The 24,312-nt window shown below is 36.9% G+C and overlaps 2 protein-coding genes across 8 annotated transcripts in view; one reads left to right on the plus strand and one right to left on the minus strand.

Moving 5' to 3' along the window:
• The window catches only part of Arg1 (arginase 1), a 12,640-nt gene extending 2,422 nt beyond the window's left edge, over window positions 1-10,218 (plus strand). Inside the window, exons 2-9 of one of the 2 annotated variants that reach the window (XM_013026807.1) lie at window positions 1,726-1,789; window positions 2,646-2,678; window positions 3,468-3,642; window positions 5,075-5,234; window positions 6,723-6,817; window positions 7,368-7,472; window positions 8,559-8,695; window positions 8,918-10,218. In XM_013026807.1, coding sequence (XP_012882261.1) covers window positions 1,726-1,789; window positions 2,646-2,678; window positions 3,468-3,642; window positions 5,075-5,234; window positions 6,723-6,817; window positions 7,368-7,472; window positions 8,559-8,695; window positions 8,918-9,087 — 939 coding nt within the window. In that variant the 3' untranslated portion in view covers window positions 9,088-10,218. Of the gene's footprint in view, window positions 1-1,725; window positions 1,799-2,645; window positions 2,679-3,467; window positions 3,643-5,074; window positions 5,235-6,722; window positions 6,818-7,367; window positions 7,473-8,558; window positions 8,696-8,917 lie in introns of both variants that reach the window. The other variant, XM_013026808.1, reaches the window with a different exon arrangement.
• A 1,312-nt stretch (window positions 10,219-11,530) lies between these two features.
• Med23 (mediator complex subunit 23) overlaps window positions 11,531-24,312 on the minus strand; it is a 42,487-nt gene continuing 29,705 nt past the window's right edge. For 5 of the 6 annotated variants that reach the window (XM_013026872.1, XM_013026873.1, XM_013026871.1 and 2 more), the window contains 8 exons: window positions 23,732-23,948; window positions 20,990-21,226; window positions 17,026-17,191; window positions 16,387-16,459; window positions 15,251-15,465; window positions 14,485-14,605; window positions 13,683-13,814; window positions 11,531-11,776 (listed from right to left, as the gene is read on the minus strand). In XM_013026872.1, coding sequence (XP_012882326.1) covers window positions 11,609-11,776; window positions 13,683-13,814; window positions 14,485-14,605; window positions 15,251-15,465; window positions 16,387-16,459; window positions 17,026-17,191; window positions 20,990-21,226; window positions 23,732-23,948 — 1,329 coding nt within the window. In that variant the 3' untranslated portion in view covers window positions 11,531-11,608. The remainder of the gene's footprint in view (window positions 11,777-13,682; window positions 13,815-14,484; window positions 14,606-15,250; window positions 15,466-16,386; window positions 16,460-17,025; window positions 17,192-20,989; window positions 21,227-23,731; window positions 23,949-24,312) is intronic. The other variant, XM_013026874.1, reaches the window with a different exon arrangement.

Below are 24,312 nucleotides of genomic sequence, written 5' to 3' on the forward strand. Positions count from 1 at the left end.
GAGGAGGAGGAGAAGGAGGAGAGGAGGAGGAGGAAGAGGAGGAGGAGGAGGGGGAGGAGGAGGAGTTGTTAATCAAACAAATGAAGAATGCTAGAAAAAAAAAGTCCACTGAGAAATTCAATGAGTCTCTAATAGAAAATACAATGCTCACTAAAGAGTCTAGGAGATTTGTTCTAACATCTGCAGGAGAGGGAAAAATGGCTAGGGAGTTTTTATTAAATCATGGTTTTTAAGTTTCTCCTATATTTCAGTCCTACATGGATTGATCTAAAGTTTTGATCGAAATCTACTAGATGGGATGGGAAGAGGTTGGCCAACCACACTGCCATAGCGAAAAGGAATCAGTTCTGATTAAATACATGCACAGGGTTAATACAATGAACACAGATGCACTGCATATTTCAAGGTAGTTACAGGAGAGGATTTTGATGTACTCACTATAGAAAAATAATTGATGTTAAAGATGATTGATAAGCTAATTACTCTGAGTTGATCATTATCCAATATATTCAGGAATCAAGGCACATACTTTTGCTCATAAATATATACAAACATTATGGTCAATCAAAAAATAAAAAAAACTTTAATAAAGAATGGCATAAAGGACCAGAATGTGTTATGGAACATACATAGGTGGTCTTGTAGCCAGATGTGGAATTTAACACTGAGCATTTTCCAGGTCCCGTTGAGATTTTCCCAGTCATCTGTTATTTGGCTGGGAAACCACAGCTCCAATCCTTGGCATATACACATGTCTGTCCATGCTTTTCATCTGACATAAGGAAGTAGTTTTATATGTTAAAGCCCTGTCGGGAATTAGGTTCAGAAAGATAAAGACCTCTTTAGACCTGTATCAGTCAGGGAGGCTGGGGGAAGACATACATGGAAGAAGAGTATTTGTTTACCAGATAGCTGCTCAGCACAGGTAGAATTTCTCATGGCCTGTTTAAGTAGGTCAGAACTTGATGGGACTGGGCTGGGCTTTGTTTGTAGTTTCAGTTCCCAGGTGACAACTTCTCTGTTGCCTCTTTCTCCCCAAGAGTCCTAACTTATTTCTGGGAGGATTTGCATATGGTTTCTTCGGGCCATGTTTTTTCCCTGCAGATTCCCGTGTCCAGACTGTTCTGCTGATTATTTGTAAGGTTTCTCCATCATCATCTCCTCGGGCCTCTCTGACTCCCTACTCATGCTGCAAGATTCTGCTCAAAGATCAGCTGTTCCAGGCAGCCTTTGCTTACACATCTCTGCTAGGCTGAATTAGAAGCATTCTATTTCTGTGTGTGTATACGTGTGTGTGTGGGGGGGGGAAGCGCACGAGTGTGTGTGTGTGTGTGTGTGTGTGTGTGTGTGTGTGTGTGTATGACATGTTATAAAATTGAGGTTAAATATCCAAATTTTCTATCTGTTTACCAGTGACTCAAAGACAGGACCTTTTCATTTCATGATTCTATCTCTGTCAGCATGTTTTGTTGTTTACCCTGGGTGGGAGGGGGCAACATGGTATGATGGAAAGAAGGGATGCAGGTTTTGAAATTCAAAGACATGGAAAATTAAGTCACTTTACGAATCTAAATCCTTCTATTGTGGCACAGGAGTAATTCAATGTACCTCACTGTGAAAATTAAATGGAGGAATAGAAATCTCTGGCTTTGTGGTAGCTGAAGAAATCACAGTTACGATTTGATAGCCATGATGACTGAAGTACTGTCTTTTTCCCTTGTTCAGCCACGAGGAGGGGTGGAAAAGGGCCCTGAAGCAATGAGAAATGCTGGTCTTCTGGAGAAACTTAGCAAAGAAGGTAATATTTCAGATGAAGGATGTCAAGCCTGAGACCCTCTCCTTACATAGGGGAGGAGCAGACTCGTGAGGTCATGGGATGCTCATCCAACAGGAGTGTGCACTGCTTTGAAATTCAGAAGCATATCCTGTTAAAGAAGCAGAACATGAGAAGAATGCTGAATATACTGCTTCTGCACTCAGGCATGCTGTATTTCCTGTCAAACTGCTATAAAAAGAATCCATGTAGGCAAGAACTGGGGTCTGGTAGATGGTAGAGGAGTTAGGGATTAAAAGGGAAAAACAAAAGGGGCTACAGTTAGTATCCTACAAGCAAGGTAACATCTTTTTGTAAAACAACATAACAATATGACCCATCAACTGGTGAAAATATAAATAAAAAGTGGTACATCTGTACAATGAGATAGTACTCAACAGTAGAAAGGACTGGATCAATCACAGGGATAAAATACTGATTGATGGCATAAACAGCATGCCAAGTGAAAGAGGAGAGACACAAATAACTATGTGACTCCATTGATTGGATTTTTAGAAAGACCAAAGGATAGCTAAAGAAAGCAAATCAGCAAGTCCCGGGAGTAGGGCAGGAATTATAAGGAATGGAAATGTTTTACATGTTGGCCATAGTAATAATACAAGATGTAGATAATACCAGAACTCATTTGAGCTGCACACTTAAAGTGAGTTTTAGTAACTAAGAATTATATTGCATAAGGCCATAAAAAAGGAGGAAGAATGGAAGGGAAGTAGAAGGGAAGGACACAAGGAGAGAAGGGGAAGGAAGGAAGGGAGAAAAGAAGGAAGGAAGGAAAGAAGTAGTATGGGAGGGAGGAATGCGTTTAAGAGAGAACAGAAAGTACGGGTAAATGGCCTTTTCCTCAGTTAGCAAGCATAGTTTGGTCACATGTTATATCAGGTGAAATTTCTTGAAGGTGAGTCAAAAATACCCAGACTTAAAAAAATACAATAAACAATGACTAGTTCAGAATACTGAGCTGATCCCATATCATACATTTTTCAGCTCTCTAGTTTTTGAAATCTTTTTTCTCGGTCTTTTTGGGAGTCTATCCAGATCCTTAAGAACTTTAATTGCCTTTTTTCATATAAAAATTTCATGCAAAGTCTGTATTTGCGTAGTCCTCTGTGCGAAGCACATGTTTACTCCTGATACCATCTTGAGGCAGGAATGATGGACGGAATAGGAAGCTGGGCTACATCATCAGGTGACTGCTTGGATGGAAACCAAGATTCTTGATTCAGAGTTAAAAAGCTTAGAAAATACTGTGTATTTAATCTTGGAAAAATTAACAATTTCTGGTATACTTTTGGACATATGAACAACTTATTACAAACACATTTATTGTAGAAAGATGAAAAGCATATATATATACTGACAGAGAGAGAAAGGGAGAGAGAATTTCTACTAGGGTCAAAGCTGAGTTACTGGTGATATATTTTTGTGTCTAGTCTAAGTGGATTGGTTTGAGAAGTATTTGTGGGGGCACTGTGCGTGATGTCAGGCAAAAGCAGACACAGTTTTTATCTTCACAATGATTACTGTGCTTCCAGACATATTTCTTGCTTATTATTTTGAAATTGGTCATTGGTGTAGATTTATAGGCTGATTAATGATAAGCTTCTATTTAGTAACTTGAAACTTTGACTTGTAGGATGTGATGTGAAAGACTACGGAGACTTGTCCTTTGATGATGTTCCTAATGACATGCCCTTTCAAATTGTGAAGAATCCAAGATCTGTGGGAAAAGCCACTAGCAAGCTGGCTGGTGTGGTGGAAGAAGTTCAGAGGCATAACAGAGTCAGCGTGGTCCTGGGTGGAGACCACAGGTCTGGTACAGGGGCTGTATAAAACTGGGTACAAATGGAATAAGAGAAGTATAACAAAGACCATAGAGAGAAAATGTAGACAGGAATGCACTGATCATTATTTTCTCCTTTAAGAAATCATTTTATGGCTTATCTCTATTGGAAGTCTTAACTTTATTTTTAAAAATCTATCACAACAGAAAATGCATGGAATTTCATCATAGGCTTACATTTCTTAATAATGAAGCACTAGGGAAATTCATGCCATAATTCTACCTGATTACTAACAATGTATGTGCTTTCTATTCTATACGGATATGTTATAAACATTTTGAAGTGCACAAACACATAAATGCATGATGAATTTGCCAACTATGTGGTTTTTCCCCCCCTTAATCTACAGTGTAGATTTCCTCAGGGTTAGACTAGCATGCACATCCAATTCACCATACCCTTGTTTTGTTTTGTTGTTTTTCTTCAAAGTTTCATGCTTATAAATAATGTGGCAAAGATCAGTTTTGTGTGTGGAAACTTTTCAGTCTTCACACTAAAATGTAATTTTGCCAGAGGGTTAATGAGATTAAAAAGTAGAAACATTCCTATGGCTGTTGACATAACACCTAATTACTTCACTGTCCTGTTTCCTCTTTGAAAGCTAACCATTACCAAGGTTTCTGTAACAACACCACAGTCAAAAGGCTGGCCTTGCTTTCTTTTTCAAGAGGAAAAAAAAATTTAATGGACATTTTACGTGTGGCAAGTGGCCAAAAGATAAGAAATGAGAAGTAACAACACCTCTAGGTGACATTGAGCCATGACGTTTCCAGTTTGAGAATCTGAAAATTTATACTTAAATGTTCCCACATGGGACAATCCAGAAATTTTATAGTAATTCATAATCTTTTAAGTTCAGTGCAGGACATCCCTTAGATATTCTGTTCTTGCAAGATGTTTGGAGTATCTGGGATGGACTCTGAAGATCCCGGGCCCCATAAAGTATGTCAGAGGAGATTGTATGGCAGGAGAATGGACAGTTAAAGAGTACCGGCAATAGAGGGACTTCTGAGTGATGTTTCCCCATTACAAAAGAGCTGGAGTTTAAAAACAGTGAGAGAAATTAAGTATTCAGGCATACTCAACTTTGAGCGTTGGATAGAAATTAATGCCAAGAATTCCTTGAATAGCTTTTTTTTTTGGTAAGCTATATTCATGATTTTCATTACAAAATGCTTGTATAAACAGCTGACTTTAGAAATACTAGCAGTGCAACTATCACTTGTGAATAAGAATCAGTACATCTTGTACCTTCTGCACTGTCACAAGTGCTTACCTCTAAGGCCCATGAGAAATAGTGACTTTGACTTAAAAAGAAAACCATGCAGGCACACTAGTCTAAGCACATGATATCTATGTGATGACATTGTGAACTTGCTTCTCACTTTTTCTTCCAAAGTCTGGCGATCGGAAGCATTTCTGGCCACGCCAGGGTCCACACAGATCTGGCAGTCATTTGGGTGGATGCGCACACTGACATCAACACTCCACTGACGACCACGAGTGGGAACTTGCATGGACAGCCTGTGTCTTTCCTCATGAGAGAACTGAGCAAACAGGTAAAAGGCTGCTTGGTACTCTGATATAAAGTATTCAGTAATAGTATTAATAGCAGTAGCAGCAGCAGCAGCAGTAGTAGTAAATCAGGAAGTTCAAGACAAGTAGGAAGCATCTTACATCACTATTCTTTGGTATAATCTCAAACCATTTTCTCTGCAGCAAATGAATTCTGATCCTACCTTAAATTGATTCCATATACACCTGTAACTCTGTATTCAGATGCCCTCCAGGAGCCCAAACCTTGAGCACACTCATAGAATATTTGCATGTAATCCACTTTAAATTATATCTAGAGTACTTATAATGCAAATGATATATATAGTTCTACTGTATTTATTAATAATGAAATTATATAGTCAAACTGTATAGTTTAGGGAATAATTAAAGGATATATTATACTGTACTGTTTACAGAATAAGGAAATGATATGTAAATCGTTATGCTATATTGTTTAGGGAATGACAAGGGAGCGTTTACATGTTCATTATAGACGAAATCATAATAAGCCTACCTATTTTTTCAATCAATGGTTTGGTGGCAACCAAGGACTCAAAGGATGAAGGAATGATGTGTTGCTTAACTGTATATCTTCCCTCAGAGGTGGGGCAGAATACTGCTTTATAAACATGTTAGCAGAAGTTCAGAGATGAACAAATATGCAAAAGGTATATATCAAGCAAATCTTGGAGTAAGGGCTACGCCAAATCTCCCAGTTCCCATCTTTCCCCACTATATGTCACATAGCTTTCCTGTTTTGGCAAGACTGTTCCTGCCTATTGAGCACAGTGTTAAAATACAGATGGGTTTGATATTTAATGCTATTACTATCCTAAATCATAAAAGGATATCTGTCCCTGTTCCCCAGAAACTTCCTTTCTAAAATGTTTGATAAAATTTGAGAGTGACTTCACATTGAAGCTCACACTTTCATATTAGTATTCACCGATACAAAGGATACAAAATGACCCATGTCAAATACTCAAAGGTAACATCTTTTAACTGATGATCAAGGGATGTGTTTACAAACATACAAAATGTCAAGCTTTGAAAGCTTGGATTCAGAATGAAATGGGTGTCATTTATCACACTGCAGCATAAGGAGCATGGAAGGGTTTTGTCCAATGATCTCCCTCAGCCTTTCCAGGCTGCTGTATGGATTAAGTCCTTACTAGAAAGCGAAGTCATAGAAATACACTCATTTTTTGACATTAGAGTCCTCAAAAATCAGGGCCCAGAAGAAATGGGGCAGAGGACACAAAAATGTGTCCAGGTAGATCCTGGCTACAGGGTAGGTTTTTTAAAGCCAAAGCAATGAAAGGTATAAGAGGCGGCAGACATTCTTTCCAATTTTATATTATTTGCAAGTGATTTCCTTTAAAATTAGGCTCCAAATGTAAGATAAATGCAATTCAGCCAGTGTCCTTAATGTTAAGTGTAGGCTCTGCTTAAGAGAAAGGTGTATCTAAATGGAAACACTGCGATTTTAGATGCCCACGGTGCCTGGATTCTCCTGGGTGACTCCTTGCATATCTGCCAATGACATCGTGTATATTGGCTTGAGAGACGTGGACCCTGGGGAACAGTGAGTTTATTCCTGGATGTGATTTACCTTCAGTTCTGTTCTTTTGTCTGCTGGGTATGTTTTACTGCCCAAATCTGTCAAAGAAAATTATTTTAAGGGATAGAAGTGTAACTCAAGTGGCAGTCTCTGCAGAGCAAGCCAGACTCCAAGCTCAAACCCCAGTGCTGCCAAAAAAAGGGAATTAACTTAAATAGCAAGTTACTATATATAGTGTGTGTGTATATATAAAGATACACACACACTATATATATAGTGTATACAGTATATCTATATATACTAGATACTATATACTATATACAGTATATATAGTGTATATAGTATATATATACACTATATACACTATCTATATAGTGTATATAGTATATATAGATACATGTGTCCACAAGTATATAAGCAGTTATGTATATACATTTATATAGTTGATGTACATTTAAACACAAAACTTAAATATTTGATATTTTTTCCAAATTTCTCTCTTCTTTAAAAGGAAACAGTAGGGAGCAGAGACAGACTTCCTAATTGTAGATTATCTTAATCTTTCCTCTTCTAGCTACATTGTGAAAACTCTGGGTATTAAATGTTTTTCAATGACTGAAGTGGATAAACTGGGAATTGGCAAGGTGATGGAAGAAACGCTCAGCTATCTCCTGGGAAGGTATGATGTTCACAGGAGCATGTGTGTTTTGTGTGTGTATCATAAAAGCTTGCTGACACTAGTCAATGTTACTAAAAAAGTTGTTAAAAAAATCCTGGAACTTTACTGGTCTATTTTCTTTTTTAAAATAAAGCAGGGTAAGAGTTGTATTTACTTACTAAATATCAAACTTAATATCATTTTTTATTTTTTTATTGTGAAAATACTGTACAGAGGGGTTACAAATACATGGGCAAGATAATGAGTACATTTCTTATCAAGCATTGTTGCCTTCTCCTGTTTCCCCTTCCTTCCCTTCCCATTCCTCTCGCCCCCTGCCACCGCCGCCAAAATTGTAAAGTTCATTTTTCGACATAACAACTTGTACATCTCATTGTTGCAATGGGTCCACCCGTATCCCTATTTAAACGATTTATTTTTTCCCTTCCCCTCCACAAATTATACCAACATCAAATACAGTGAAAGCAGGGGTTATACTGTGGGGGAGGGACATACAAAGCAACAAAGAAACATCTTATAAATATGTTAGAAACAATCGCATGAAAGAAAAAACATTTGAATACTTATCTTGGGGTTCATTTCACCTAATATCAACTTATCTGACCTTTTCTGCTTATCTCAGACATATACTAGTTATTGCAAATAAGGAAACCATGGGACCTATGTTTCTTTGGGCCTGGCTTACTTCACTTAATATGATTTTCTCCAAGTCTTTCCATTTCCTAACAAATGGGGCAATGCCATTCTTTCTGATGGAGGCCTAGAATTCCATTGTGTATATATACCACATTTTCTTGATCCATTCATCTACTGAGGGGCATCTGGGTTGCTTCTATATCTTAGCTATGGTAAATAATGCTGCAATAAACATAGTGGTGCTAGTAGCTTTAGTATGGTCTTGTTTGTGATCATTCGGGTAAATGCCCAAAAATGGGATTGCTGGGTCATAGGGGAGAGGGGATGTGGACAGAAGGGAACCTTACTGCATTGTTAGTGGGAGTGTAAACTTGTTCAACCACTTTGGAAAGTAGTATGGAGGTTCCTTAATGTCATTTTTAAACTGAAGTATTTTCCTGCTTCTTAAAGAAAGTCAAGGCCAATTCACCTGAGTTTTGATGTGGATGGACTGGACCCATATTATACACCAGCGACTGGCACACCTGTGGTGGGCGGTCTGTCTCTCAGGGAAGGGCTCTACATCGCAGAAGAAATCTACAAGACAGGTAACAAGTAGAGACAATACAGATATGTACAGTTGGTTAGCATGAACTTACTTCTCCTTGATCTGAAAACCAAGGGCCGGCGGATACACTCCATTGAGTGATTTAATAGTTAGGTGGCCTTAGTTACTAGATAACTTTTGAAGTCATTGTGTACTGATGTTAACATGCCGCTTATTTTTTTTTAAATCAATTATATCATTATCCTTTTTTATGTTGTTGTAGGATTACTGTCAGGACTAGATATAATGGAAGTAAACCCATGCCTGGGGAAGACGTCAGAAGACATAACTCGAACAGTGAACTCAGCAGTAGCCATAACAAAGGCTTGTTTTGGGGTGGCTCGGGAGGGAAATCATGAACCTGGGATTAATTACATTAACCCGCCTAAGTAAATGTGGAAGGCCACAGTTCTTCTCAAAGATTTATTCTCTTTGAAAATATCTTTCCAAGTATATGAGTATACATTTTATCAATTCTTCTGTGAAATTTACAAGAGGAACATTTTAACTTTTGAAATAAGAACACTTTTAGAATAGGATTTATCCTTAAAAAACACAAATTAATTTCCAACTAAAAATATGGTGGCATTTAAGTAAATACAGTAACAGAAGTTCTCCCATCCCCTCTAACAGGTGACAAAAATACCCATGGGGGGGAGGGTGGTGTCCATGTGTCCATATGGTTCAAAATATATGATTTTTGTAATAAACTCTTTTATAATAAGATTTTATTGTCTACACCTTTCTAAATACATGTAACACTCTACATGTATGCATGCATGTATGTATACACTACACTGCTTTACTGTAAATATTTGTCGAGGTTGTGAATAGCCATCTCTACCATCTCTAAAATATTGCAGAACCCGGGAGAAGGTGGTTGTTTTTTGTTTTTTCTTTTTCATCTGTAAAATGGATAATCACAGGCTTAGGCAATCTTCAAGTTCATTAATATTAGATGACCCTATTTTAAACTTTCTAAGCATTAAGCATGATATTATTGATATTTTAAACATGGATGTTATTGAGGTAGCTTTATGGAAAATAGAAAATATTTTTACCAAAACTCCTTCATCCCCAAATTCAAGCTATTTTGTTTGCAAGATCTGCTAAATCAGTATTAGGATTTCAATAAAAATTATCTGTGGCATCAAAATGTCTTACCCTTTAGTTGGTGCAGTTACAGTATCTCAGCTAAAATCCCTAAGCACCCTAAAAACTCTGAAACATACTAAGAAAAATGGAAAACACACACACACACACACACACACACACACACACGAAAAGAAACTAACAATCAAAAGAAGCAAAGCAAACTCTTCTCTTTATCTACTTTATACAGGAACTCAACAGAGTTCTGTAATGAAGTGAGCTCCATGGAAGAATTTTTGTTGTACTACATTAACAACCACATGCATGTTAGAAGAGTCTCTGCCATCTCATTTTCCTCTTGTAACCCAGCATTTTAACTCATATAGCCTATGTTTCTTTGGGTCTGGCTTACTTTGCTTAATATAAACTTTTCCAAATCTTTCCATTTCCTTACAAATGTGGTAATATCATTTTCCATTATGTATATATACCACATTTTCTTGACCTACTGAGGGGCATCTGGACTGATTCCATCTTTTACCCCCTCCCCCAACCCCACCCTTTACTTCTCAATTCTGTGGTATATACCATGCATTCTTGCCTGCATTCTCTAGACTCTTCCCTTCTTCATTCTTCTAGCCCTCTCTCTTTGGCCCTACTTTACCTTCTTACAAGTACCCATTTCCTGGCACTTACTTCGTTGGGTTTTGGCTCAGTCTTTTTGAAGAATTACATCTTTTGTGCTCTCTCCATAGTTTAGTTTATTACACATTTCATCTAATTCATTTGTAACCCCTTGGTTAACATCCAGTGTGTTTACTTGTATATATTTATAGTTATTATTATTTTTAATGCTAGTCTTAGGGCTTGAACTCAGGATTCAGGTGCTGTCCCTGAGCTTTCGTTTTCCCTTAAGGCTAGTGCTCTACCAGTGAAGCCACAGCTCCACTTGAGCTTTCCAGAGTTTACTGAACTTAAGAACCTCATGGAATTTCCTGCTCAGGTTGGCTTCAAATGGCAAACTTCAGATCACAGACCCCTGGGTAGCTAGGATTACAGGCATGAACCTCCTCAGTCTGGCACAATTAATTTAGTTTTAAAAACAATGATAGGAAAATCAACCATTTAAGCATGAGAATTTGTGTATTTTCACATTTCTTATATTTATTTCAGATTTACATATTTTCAGATGTGTTATTTGCCTTTTGTAGTTTCCAACTCCATACAATACAGTAAATTCAAAGCAAAGGCTAAAAAACTGCCAAATATACCTTGGTAGAAACATTAGAAGTCTTTACTTGGAAATTTGCAAATTATTTACAAAAGAATATGAAATCTGTTTGCTACTGTATTGAAATCTAGAGTTTTTTGTTGATTAAAACATCAAAAACAAAAAACTCTATTATCCTGAAGATGTATTGAAGGAGATTTATGTATAAAAGGATTTGCAATGACTCTTTTACATGTATTTGAAGAGTATTTCAACTTTGTACCTGAAGAGAGAATTTGCCATAATAGCAAAAAAACAAAATGATGGTTAAAATAAGAATGACTGAATGCCTACTAAGTTATTTGCACAGATACTTCTAAGTTCCTGGGGAGTCTTAGTAAATTGTTACAAATATAAACAACATGTAGTTTACTTGATCTCTTAGAGACAAAAATATGATAGGGAGATGGGAAGTATAAAGTGTCAAGACATTCACCATTTGAATAAAAATAAAACAATCTGAATCACAGCAAATCATGTTCAGATTTAATAGATTTGAGTCCACTTGCAAACATGGCTGTAGTTTCCATTTTCTCCATGGTAATTCCAGCCTTACTGAGTCACTGGCAAGGGCGCTGGCACCTGAGTAGACTGAGGTGCTGGAGACCCGCTATTTACAGCTGGCTGAGGCACTGCAGCAGGCTCCAACTTGCTGATGTGCGTGATGAAGCGAAGACGAAGTTTTAAAGCTGGTTTTAAATTGCAGATGATCTTCTCTACCTGTGAGGTGAAACATATTAAGAAATATTTGAATCAGAGAACTTCTACTTCCCTCCTTTAAAAAAGTAATAAACTAGGGAGGGAAATGGGGGAGATAAGACATTGCTGTAGATGTTTTTAACAAAAACAGGTAATTACTTTTTTTCCTTACATGAGAAAGAATACTGATTTTTCCATCTCACACATTTTATGAGTGTATGTGGCCATGTGAGGTGTATATGTGTCTCCAAATTTACATTTACACACACACACACACGAACTGATCATTTACTAGCTAACTAGCCATCCCACTACCAAAAGCTATATGCGTGTATATGTGTGTGTGTATTCCTAATAAATAGCTACAGTTTATATTGGAAATTTTATATATCAAACAACTCATTCTTTTAAAATGCCACCTTTACAGAAGCATGAAACATCACTGTATTTTAAAGTCATATGAAAAACTCATGTTTGAATATTTACCTACGAATCTAATTTTTTTTGTTGATTTATACTTGGAGTTCAAGCTAACCAAAATTAGATATAGTCTTAAAATATTTTAAGGAAATATGTTTTTTACCGTTTTCTTAGTTATATACTCAAATGCCCTTTGACCTTAGGAGGAAAGCTCAGCTGAATAACTTTTCCATTTTTATATTCTTACATGTCAAATTTTCTTACTCCCAAATATAAAAAAAAATGTTTTAAACAGAAGCCTTTTTATTGGTTCTCCCTATGTTCTGGGTTAACAAAAGCAGACACAAATGTTCTCTTTCTTTGACATTTCAGCTGCAGCATAAAGGAGTCAACTACTCATTATCTCCAGCTCCAAAAAAAGAATCCCATACACTAGAATTCATATGGTTATAAATCAATCTGCCTTCCTTTCCAACAGAGAGGGCAAATAGGACCAAGGACATTTTATGCATGATTGGAATATAATGAAACTGGTTTACATTGTACAATTAATAAATTAAAAAATCCAACAAATCTAAATTCTAGCTGGACACCAGTGGTTCACTCCTATAATCCTATAGCTACTCAGGAGGCTGAGATCTGAGGATCACAGTTCAAAGCCAGCCTGGGCAGGAAAGTCCATGAGACTCTTATCTCCAATAAACCACTACTAAACTGGAAGTGGTGCTGTGGCTCAAGCAGTAGAGCGCTCGCCTTGAGCTGAAGAGCTGAGGGATAGCACCCAAGACCAGAGTTTAAGCCCCCACGACTGACAAAAAACAAACTAAATTCTAAGAAATTATGAAAAAATAAAAAGGGATGAGAGGTATGGACTCCATTCACTGGCCTTATTTCCACCCACAGAAAACTCATGTATGATCCAAGGAGGTCATTCCCCCTTTAGCCACCTCTAGCAAGAAATGCCTCTTCATGTTGAGTTCAGTAGAATTCTTTAACTTTAGTAGAATTCTAACCAGTTTTATGTGATTCAGAACACATCCAATACTTATTCTATGTGGAAGCCCTTAAAATAGTGAGGACTTGAACAATTCCCTAGGAATTTTTCTTCAAATTAAGCATTTCTACATCCTTTAAATACTCTTAAGGAGTTGATGTCTTTATTACCAATGTCCAGGGTATGCCCCGATCAGTGAGGGAGGTGGGGACTCCTTTACTTCTGTTTTACTTTTTAAACTAAACCTAGGCTGTCCTAATGAGATTACAACTAACTTCCTAGGGGTCTTTTTTTTTTTTTAGGTGTTTGTTGCAAATATTGAAGGGGAAGAGTGAGAGAAATTACATTACTTGTTACTATATCTAAAAAAAGACCCCCTTATAGCCTTAAATAGGCCTGGTATCAGCCCTACTGTCAGAAAAGAAAAAGCTAACCAAATATTAAACAAAAAAGTTTATCCCTTTGTGTTCAATCTTGTAAGCCAAATGTTAAAAATAAGTAAATTGAACTTACTTGCTCTTTCACGCTGTCACCAGTAAACATATACTTCATATGATACAGGAAGTCACAAATGGGATCCATATAGTTCAAATGGGTACTACACTGGTCGACATTCAGTAGCATATCATAAAATGCCACACCAATCTATTCAATAACAATATAAAGTTATTCAAATGGCCAAACTGGTGAACTAATCAAGCATGATGCAGCTGAACTCCATGACAACACCAGCACATGGGGACAAAATATTTGCTGAAGATCATGTACCTCTACACACATGGGAGGTATGATGCAGCCTGCATTTATAACAGAACCTATAATGCTATAATGCTCACTGCTAGGTCATCACTAGGATTTCCCTTCATAACTTAGTTATTTATCTTAAAAGACCCTTTTCTGTCCTTCAGGAATCTGTAGGCTTGTCTTCTTCATTCCATTTAGCAGTTAAGGCTTTCTTCTAAGGGTCTGTTCCTGGTGGATTTTCTTATTCTATCCATTTTCTTACAAGTAACCAACTTCTTTTAGTCCCATGGTTTTCTTTAATTTCTCCATAAATTTTCAAATTTACTTCTGCAGCCTTTTCTTTGCAACTTCAATGATAGGATATTTCCTCCATTATCTATAGTTCAACACATCCCACACTAAACACAAAAACATAGTAGGTTACCCAAAAAGACTTTCAAGTATAAAAACTGATTTGACTACTATACCAAAATGACTACTAACAGCTATGACCTGCATTTTGAAAAACACTGGGCAAGAAAATTAGATCCTTCGGAACTTATGGTTTATGTTATATTAGATCATAATTTACCTCTATCATGCATCTCGTTCTCTCCTGTTGAAATCTTTGTAAAAATGGTCCCACAAGATGGTACACATAAAGCAGCTGGTATTCAGTCTTTACTATAGGTAGAAGTACTTCAGTGAGAAACCTGGAATTTGAAGATTGGAAACTCTCGTGAGGTGAAATAAGTTGAATCTTGAAATTCTGTTAGCAAAGTATTTATAAAACTATCAAAAGTATTTACAATATTCACAATTTGTTTTTTGAATTTTGATAACAATATTTGTAATTAATCTTGCATCTTTCATTGGCTCTGATTACTGAAATAAATACTGATAATTTAGAATTCTTAATAGTATAACTACTGACTGACAGGTGAACAATCAGAAAGAAAAAGAGAATAACTATTACTCTATCATAAATGTCATTCCTAGGAAATTTGAATCTAATTAATACCCATTTTATGGTCATGAAAAAAAAATATGACAATAGGCAGTTATTTTACTTCCAAAAGCAACAATTTGGGAAATATTCTGGAAGGAAAGAAGGATGTATTTGACTAAGTCTCCTGAAACTATAATGGAGAAATAGATACTATTATTACTTGTCTATACAAGTCAATTTTTTTAAATAATTCTGAAACAAGAGGCTTTCTAAGTAACTAGAAACTTTAGTTAGAACACTCTTATTTTGCAAATTGTTGTCACACATACATACATATAAATGCTTTATCTGTACATAAGATTTTTTTTAAAAAAACGGTTGACTTATTTTTTCAAGAAGTTGTACTTACTTTGGAATGAGAGAGAGCTGTCCAATGCTAGAATGGTGCCACACAGCGTGTGCTAGAGCTAACGTATAGCTACAGCTCATCTCTGAGTAGGACTGATGGCAAGCAGTGAAGTCAAAGAGGCGGAATGGATAGCCAACCCACTCTGTTTCTGATGTCAAACTGTTACTGCTGATGACACTCACAATTCGATCATGAAGGACAATCCAATATGGTTCCTTTAAAATCAAGAGGAAAGTCTGGTGAAAAATACCACTTATTCAGTATTCTATCCCAAAGTCTATAATATAACTCTTTTCAGCTCCTTCAAGGCCTTTTTTTGTTTTCCAGCTTGTGTCTATGCAGCAGAGATTTCAGAACAGTGTTGGGTAACAGGTCAAAGTTAGTCATAACTACCTGTGGAGAAATGCTGGTCAGTTTGAAGGCTCCATACATGCATTGGGTCCAGTTTATTTACTATCTGACACTTACCATGCAGTAAACTGACTCAAGCAAAACATACACAGGTAACAATGGCATGTAAAATTCGGAAATAAATACATATACTTGGAAGGTATATTAAGGGAAGAAAGTTGATTCATAAAGTTGCACAATCAAACTAAGTTGTTGAGAACTGTATTACATAATATTATTTAAAGATAGATCATACAATTATGTGGTGTTGACTATGGAAGTCAGAGCAGGGAGACCTTCACATGAGCTGGGAAAGTCAGGGAAGTCCAAAGCCCATAAAGAGTGAACAGACTTCAAAGATGACAGAAAGAAAATGAGTTATTGTTCAATGTCTTATTTACTAACATATCCAAAGATTTAAAATGTCTCAGTAAGCTTTGTAAGTTCTAGATGTATAACGTATGTAAAATGTTAAATAGCCAACAATAGTTCAGATTATAAGGTTAAAATTGAAGTTGGATTAATAAGGTGGTACCAAAGAATGCACAGATAGTTAAGTCTGGTAAGTGCATTTAAAACACATACAGAAAGGCAGTAATAACACGAAAGACTTTAAAAGTAAAAATTTCTCTCATCTGTATAACAACTTTTTATAAAAGCATTCTGCATGCATATTTTTCTTTTGGTCAGCAAGAAACTGCTATGTGTATTTCATCATTAAGTACCAAGTACAATGATTAACTCACTGGTAGAGCAGTGATGATCAAACCAATAGCATTCATCCATGCTGTAATATTCTCTCTCGGCACTAAAGGCTGACTGCAAATGGATGAAAAAAAATACATGTGAAATTACAAAAGCATTTTATATGACATTTTATCTTTTCACTTTGAAAAAATACAATTCAGAGAATTGATAACTACTTTAAAAAACTAGAATGAGTTTCATATTGATAAAAACTTTTAAAAGTAAAAAGCCACTTTAGTTTTTGTTGTAACTTTTAACATTATTTCCTCATTTCCCCAAATCATTATTATGTACTTTATGTCTATTTTTACACGAATCTTTTTTGTTCTGCTGCTCTTAAGAGACTGAACTCAGGTTTGTGAACTTGCTAGACAAGCTACCCTAGCTGGTGAGAATCTTGAAAGACCAGTTTTAGTGGTAAGTTCCCATTATTCCTAAATTAAATGTCAAACAGGTATTCAGGAATAAGATAGAAAGACACTTAGGTCTTCTGAACCTCATTAGAGCTCATTCCTTTTACCTTCTACATTACAAAAACAGGATAAGGAACCTGTAGACAAGTAATATCTAAAGGGCATTAGCCTTGAAGCACAGGTTTGTTTCACAGCTCTTTCTCCTACCAGAGACAGAATACATACCTTTTCAGGACGACATTTAGAAGGGCATTGCCAACATCTTTGCCTGGAACTGCCAAGGCCATGAGTTCCACACAAGTGACATGCAAAGCATGTGCAGCAGGGTTGGGAAATTCATTGAATCTCCAGTCACAGTTTGGGAAGGGACCAGGAGACTTGCCAGCCATTGGTGTCAACAATTAAAGTAATAACAATCTGATTGTATTTGATTGACTCACACATTTGTACAATGCTTTACAGATTTCAAAATGTTTCACAAATATGTAAGACATGCTACCAAGAGTGATTTATCTATAGTTAGATTAAGAGGCAAGCAATACAAACAAGTAAGCCTGACATAACAATATATACTATGTGCGTGTGTATGTGTGTGTGTGTGTGTGTCTTATAACTGCAACATTGCATTAGCAACAAATGTAGCCAGGGTACTCCTAGGTTTCATCAGATTATTATTTTTAATAGTTAAAGGGGGGGGGCTGGCTGGGAAGTTGGCTCAGTGGTAGTGCTTGACTTCAAGCATGAGGCCCTGGGTTCGATTCCTTAGTACCACATAAGCAGACAAAGCTGGAAGTGGTGCTACGGCTCAAGTGGTAGAGTGCAAGCCTTGAGATGAAGAGCTGAGGGACAGCAACCCATGACTGACACAAACACACACAAACACACACACACACACACAAAAGTTAAAGGACAGTTTCATATGAAAATAACTTTATAAAGAATAATACCTTAGGAAACAAGTTCCTTGGGAAACATCATGCTCATTTATGTAAAATTTCTCTGGTAAATAGTGGTAGAGTGTAAAAAATAGGCATAATATGTTTATAACTGAAAATACAAAATTAAAAAGAAATAAAATCCAATGTAGCAGATTTTTCACTGAAAGTGTTATTACTATATCTGTTAATATTAGTATTTTTTAAAAATTATTCAAGAACTTAGGACTGTTAGGATAGTAAACAACACCCTAAACTATAATATGTAGTCTATTTACATAAAAAATAGGATTTTCCCTTGAAAAAAGTCTAATTTTATAAATATAAGTATCATTAGGGGGCTGGGAAGGTGGCTCAGTGGTAGAGCGCTTGCCTTGCATGCCTAAGGCCCTGGGTTCGATTCCTCAGCACCAAAGCAAAAGGAAAGGAGCCGGAAGTGGCACTATGGCTCAAGTGGTAGAGCACTAGCCTTGAGCTGAGGGACAGCGCCCAGGCCCAGAGTTCAGGCCCCACGACTGAACCCCCCCCCCCAAAAAAAAAGAAATATATATATCATTAGGATTTTAAGTGACCTGACATCAATCTATCTGCTATAAAATTGCTAATTTAAGATCTCAAACACTTCTACAGAGGTAAAAATAAAGGTAGTCTTCAAAATAACTGAAGCTGATAAACGCTGTATATGACAAACTGACAGGCCAGCATTATATTTAATGGTGAAAAACTAAAGCCATTTCCTCTTGGGAACGAGACAAGGATGTTCACTCTCTCCACTTCTCTTTAGTCTAGTATTACAATGCCTAGCTACAGCAATAAGACAAGATGCAAACATAAAAGGGATCCAAACATAAAAACTCTCCCTCTTTGCAGATGACATGATCTTGTATTTAAAGAATCCCACAGACTCCACTCCCAAATTTACTCAAGCTGATTCAAAACTTTGGCAGAGTAGCAGGGCATAAAATTTACCCTCAAAAATCATTGGATTTTCTGTATGCCAACAATGAGAAAAGCGTGGCTGAAATCAGGAAAGCAACTCCATTTGTAATAGCCCCACAAAAAATAAAATACCTAGGAATTAACTTAACCAAAGAAGTGAAGGACCGCTATGGTGAAAACTTTAAAAACCTGAAAAAGGAAATCAAAACAGAAACTTAGAAAGTGGAAAAACCTCCCATGCTCCTGGATTGGAAAGATCAACATCGTGAAAATGGCAATACTTCCCAAGGCTATCTACAAATTCAATGCAATACCTATCAATATTCCAACCTCATTCTTCAAGGAAATAGAAGAGGCAATCCAAAAATTCATATGGAACAATAAAAGACCTCGAATAGCAAAAACGATCCTCAACAGAAAGAACAGTGCTGGAGGACTATCAATACCAAATTTCAAATTCTATTACAAAACCATAGTAATCAAAACAGCTTGGTACTAGCACAAGAACAGACCTCAGGACCAATGGAATAGAATTGAAAACCCAGAAATGAACCCACAGACCTATAGCCATCTAATCTTTGATAAAGTAGCTAAAAAAATTGAATGGAAGAAAGACAGCTTCTTCAGTAAATGGTGTTGCCCAAACTGGTTAATCACTTGTAGAAAACTAAAGCTAGATCTTTATATATCACCCTGTGCCAGAATCAATTCCAAATGAATCAAGACCTTGGAGTCAAAGCAGACACTCTGAAAACATTACAGGATGGAAAAGGAGAAACCCTAGGTCTCCTTGGCACAGGCCAAAATTTTTTTAATAGAGACCCAGAAACACAACAAATTAAAGAAAGGTTGGTCAAATGGGATTGCATGAAATTGCAGAGCTTCTGCATGGCAAAGGACATAGCTAGCAAGATAAATAGAAAGCCCACAAATTGGGAGAAGATCTTCACTAGCCATACAACAGACAAGGGTCTCATATCTAAAGATATACCTGGATCTCAATTACCTAGATCCCCAACAACAAATTCTCAAGGAAACAACTGCCCAATAAATCAGTGGGCTAAGGATTAAAGAGGAACTTCTCTGAAGAGGAAAGAAGGATGGCCAGTAGACACATAAAGAAATGCTCAACTTCTCTAGCCATAAAAGAAATGCAAATCAAAACAACATTGAGATACCACCTCACCCCAGTTAGAATGGCTAAAATCAAGAACTCTAAAAACAGATGCTGGAAGGGATGTGGACAGAAGGGAACCTTACTGCATTGTTGGTGGGAGTGTAAACTTGTTCAACCACTTTGGAAAGTAGTATGGAGGTTCCTCAAAAGACTCCACATAGAGCTCCCCATGACCCAGCAATCCCACTTTTGAGCATTTACCCAAATGATCACAAACAAGCCCATATTGAAGCTACCACCACAACTATGTTTATTGCAGCATTATTCACCATAGCTAAGATATGGAAGCAACCCAGATGCCCCTCAGTAGATAAATATGGTATATATACACAATGGAATTCTATGCCTCCATCAGAAAGAATGACATTGCCCCATTTGTTAGGAAATGGAAAGACTTGGAGAAAATTATATTAAGTGAAGTAACCCAGGCCCAAAGAAACATAGGTCCCATGGTATCCCTTATTTGCAATCACTAGTAAATATCTGAGACAAGCAGAAACGGTCAGGTAAGTTGATATTAAGTGAAATGAACCCCAAGATTAAGGACTCAAATGTTTTTGCTTTCTTGTGATTGTTTCTAACATATTTGTAAGATGATTTGTTGCTTTGTATGTCCCTCCCCCATAGTATAACCTCTGTTTTCACTGTATTTGATGTTGGTATAATTTGTGAAGGGGAAGGGAAAAAACAAATTGTTTAAATAGGGATACAGATGGACCCATTGCAACAATGAGATGTACAAGTCATTATGTCGAAAAATGAACTCTACAACTTTGTCCAGATTGGGGGGGGGGGGGGAATGGGAAGGGATGGGAAGGGGAAACAAAGGAGGAGGCAACAATGCTTGATAACAAATGTACTCATTACTTTGCCCATGTAATTGTAACCCCTCTCTATGGTATTTTCACAATAAAAAAAAATAACTGAAGCTAGGCATAGAGGTTTGTGCTTTTAGTTCTACGTACTGAACAAGTTGGCATAGGAGGAGTTGTGTGAGCCTTTGTTCAAGTTTAGGAAAAAAAAATTAAGCTTTAGAATATGTAAAAATAGCCCTTTGAAAATAAAATAAAATGTGTTCCTATACATCAAAATACTGTTATTTCTGGGGAGCCTCAAAACTAACAATAGAAAAGGATATTATCCACTAGTCTGCCAATCAGCTTGCAGTAGTAGGAGTCCTCTGGAACCCAGGGATTGTCCTCTCGCGCATTCATGGCGTTCTTCAGGTAAGTGTCACTTAGACACCAGCCCTGTGGGCGATTGTCCTTGAGTGAACCAATGATTGCATGGACAAGTTTTCGTTTGAGATGGTCACGCTTTCTCAGATACATTTCATAATAGTGCAAAGTATTATACAGGTATGTCACTGGTCGATCTGTAAAAAGAAAATAGGCTACTATAATGTTTGTCAGGTAACTTGACAACTGTGAAGAATAAATCCTCTGCTTTCAAGATTGCTGAAAAAAACTGCCTAGAGGATTATGCTGGACAATTGCATGCAATTAATATTTCAGCCTTTTTTTTTAAATTGGTAGTATGCTTAAACTCAGGATCTCACTTGAATCACACCTCCAGCCCTTTTTGCTTTACTTAGTTTCTGGATGCGTTTTTGCCTAGGGCCAGCCACAGACTGCGATCCTCCCAACCTGAACCTCTTAAGTAGTCTGGATTATGAGAATGTACCACAAAAACTGTCCTTTTATCTTGAAACAGGCAGAGGGTGCCTAATCATATACAGTTTAGTTTGAAGATATTTATAGTGAGCTAGCAATTTTACTTCTGGAAATTTACCTGTAAAGGTGACATGTAGAAATGAATGTCTCTGTAGTCCTGCATCAGATACAGCCTAGACAGTCATGTACAGTGGACAGTAGAAAACTTGTTATTTTTGTTAAAAATAAACAAACAGAAAACCACACATACAAGAAAACAGAAGACGTGGTGGTATATGTCCATAATCCAGCTACTCGGAAGACCAAGGCTAGCTCAGGTAAAGTTAGTGAGACTCTATTGCCAAAACAAAATACAGGCATGCCTCAAGGGTGGCACTCAAGCCCTGGGTTCAAGTTCCAGTACCAGAAGACAAACAAATTGATACTAGTGACTATCTACCGACAATGGAATTGATGAACTGTAAAATAGGGATCAGACTTTTTACTGTATATACAGCATGTACCATGTTCATGCATTATCTGATCACAAAGGCAAAAAAAAAAAAAAAGGAAGGAATGCTCTCTTCAACTTTACTCATACTTCTGCTTTGGAGAAAGATATATTCCATTAGGGTCTAAGCAGAACTACCACCAGACCAATATACTTTGTCTCCACAGTGACTACTGTTCCAAGATGCTCACACTTTTGTTACTGACGCCTCATTCTCCAGTTCCCTTTCCCTTTCATCTTAGGGCTTGAACTCAAGGCCTGGATGCTACCTTTAATGCCTTAGCTCTACTTCTGGCTTTTTGGTGATTAACTGGAGATAAGATGTCTCATGGAGTTTCCTGCCAGGGTTGGTTTTGAATCATGATCTTCAGATCTCAGCCTCTTGAATAGGTAGGATCACAGGTGTGAGCCACTGGGCCTTGAGGTCGGTAAGCCAGTTACCATTCTTAAGACTTAGCATTTTTCCTTTTCTTTTCTCTATCCCTTTGTTCCATACTGTAATCTGTAATCTCCTTATAGCTAGCCAAAAAAAATTCTGTTCCTTTTTTTTTTTTTTTGATATTTATCCTTTCTCATTTTCAGTGGCACCATTGTGTTTAGCTTTGGACATGCCTCACTGAAATGTGTCCGTCTTTCCAAGGTATACTGTCCTATCCTTCTGAAATAATGGCCTTATTCTTCTAAAATAATGCTTTCCATGCCATCATTACTTACTCAGTAATTTCCAGCCGGCCATTGTCAACAAGCATTTAAGATGATCGTATGTCAAGTACAATATGGCTTTCCAAGATTCATGCATGCATGAATGAATGGAGTTTGACTGCAGGGCTTAACGTTTGCTAGGGAAAGGCCTATCTGTGAGCCACATCTCCAGTCTGTTCTTCACTGACTATGTATTTATTGTGTCTGTGTGTTGGTATTGGGGCTTGAACTTCTGCCCTTGTGTTCTTGCTGGGCTAATATTTAGCTCGTGGATAATGCTTTACCCTTGAGTCACATCTACACTTTTTTTTTTTCTGATTAACTGGAGATAAGAGTCTCTTAGATTCTCACATCTCAGCTTCCTGAGTAGCTAAAATGATAGGTGTGCTCAAACAGGGCGAGATTACAAGATGTTTGAAATCAGGTCTCCCATTCAAGCACAGCCAGGATAGCAATCTGCCTATTTCAGCCTTCCTATCCTAGCTGGGATACCAGGTGTACACCACCACACCCAGCTGATGGTAAAGAAAAGGTTTCACAAACTTTTCTACCAGTCTAACCTTCCAATCTCAGCCATGTCATGAGTAGCTAGGATTACAGGTGTGACCCAATGGCACCTGGCTTCCAATCTTATTCGTACAACTCTGAAGTAAACATTTGTAATTCAGCCCAATAGGAAAATTTTCTTTAAATATAACTTAAGAATTTCTCTAATAATCCTTTCTACCTAGTGGGCTTTTTTCCCTTCTGCATATATAAATCATGTACATTAAGGTTCAAATCCCACCAATTCATAAAGGCTGCCCAGATCCATTTAGTTCACAATAAATCACTGTAGTCTAAATCATATTTTTATGCCATCTTTTTATACTTCATGCCACCATTCCATAGTATTCATCCTTAAACTTTAAAATACATAAAATAAAACCCTTAGAACAACTATTACCAAATGATCATTTTGGTCTACTTTCTGTCACAGCGATATTATAGACAATTAGAATTTGAAAAAGCTTACCATGAAATTTATATAAGCCTCCAAGGTGATCCAGTAGAGTCTCCAGTGACTTTGATACTGGAAGCAACTCTAAAAATCTGTGAATGACTATATCAAACACTGGGAGGAACCGAAGACACACATTTCCAAAATAGATAGGCAGATAAGGAGACTGGATCTGAACAGGAGGATCAACCTGCTCTGCCAGGCCCTCAAAATAGAGCTTCTCTGGATATTTCTGTGAAAGGGAGGAGATGGCACGTGTTTAGGGCATCTTTTGAAAATTTTCTTAAAAAAGCTGAAAATATTTTTTTTTTTAAATAAAAACCTTGTTTCTTGGTGCTGCTGACTGAACCTAGGGTCTGACATATGCTTAGTATACACTTTACCACTGAACTGACTCAATATTCTTTAAGGACACACTTTACATGATACTTTATTATATCTTTCTTCATTTTTAAAGAACCCATGTCTACTGTCACTAAGTTTAAATTTATTTTTAATTCATCAGCGCAACTCTGGAACTAGTGTACTTCCATACAGATCATAAGGAAAACAGTAGAACCATAGAAAGAACAGCCAAATGAATTAGACAAATACAT

The sequence above is a fragment of the Dipodomys ordii genome, unplaced genomic scaffold, assembly GCF_000151885.1.
Source record: "Dipodomys ordii isolate 6190 unplaced genomic scaffold, Dord_2.0 Scaffold97, whole genome shotgun sequence".
Taxonomy (NCBI): domain Eukaryota; kingdom Metazoa; phylum Chordata; class Mammalia; order Rodentia; family Heteromyidae; genus Dipodomys; species Dipodomys ordii.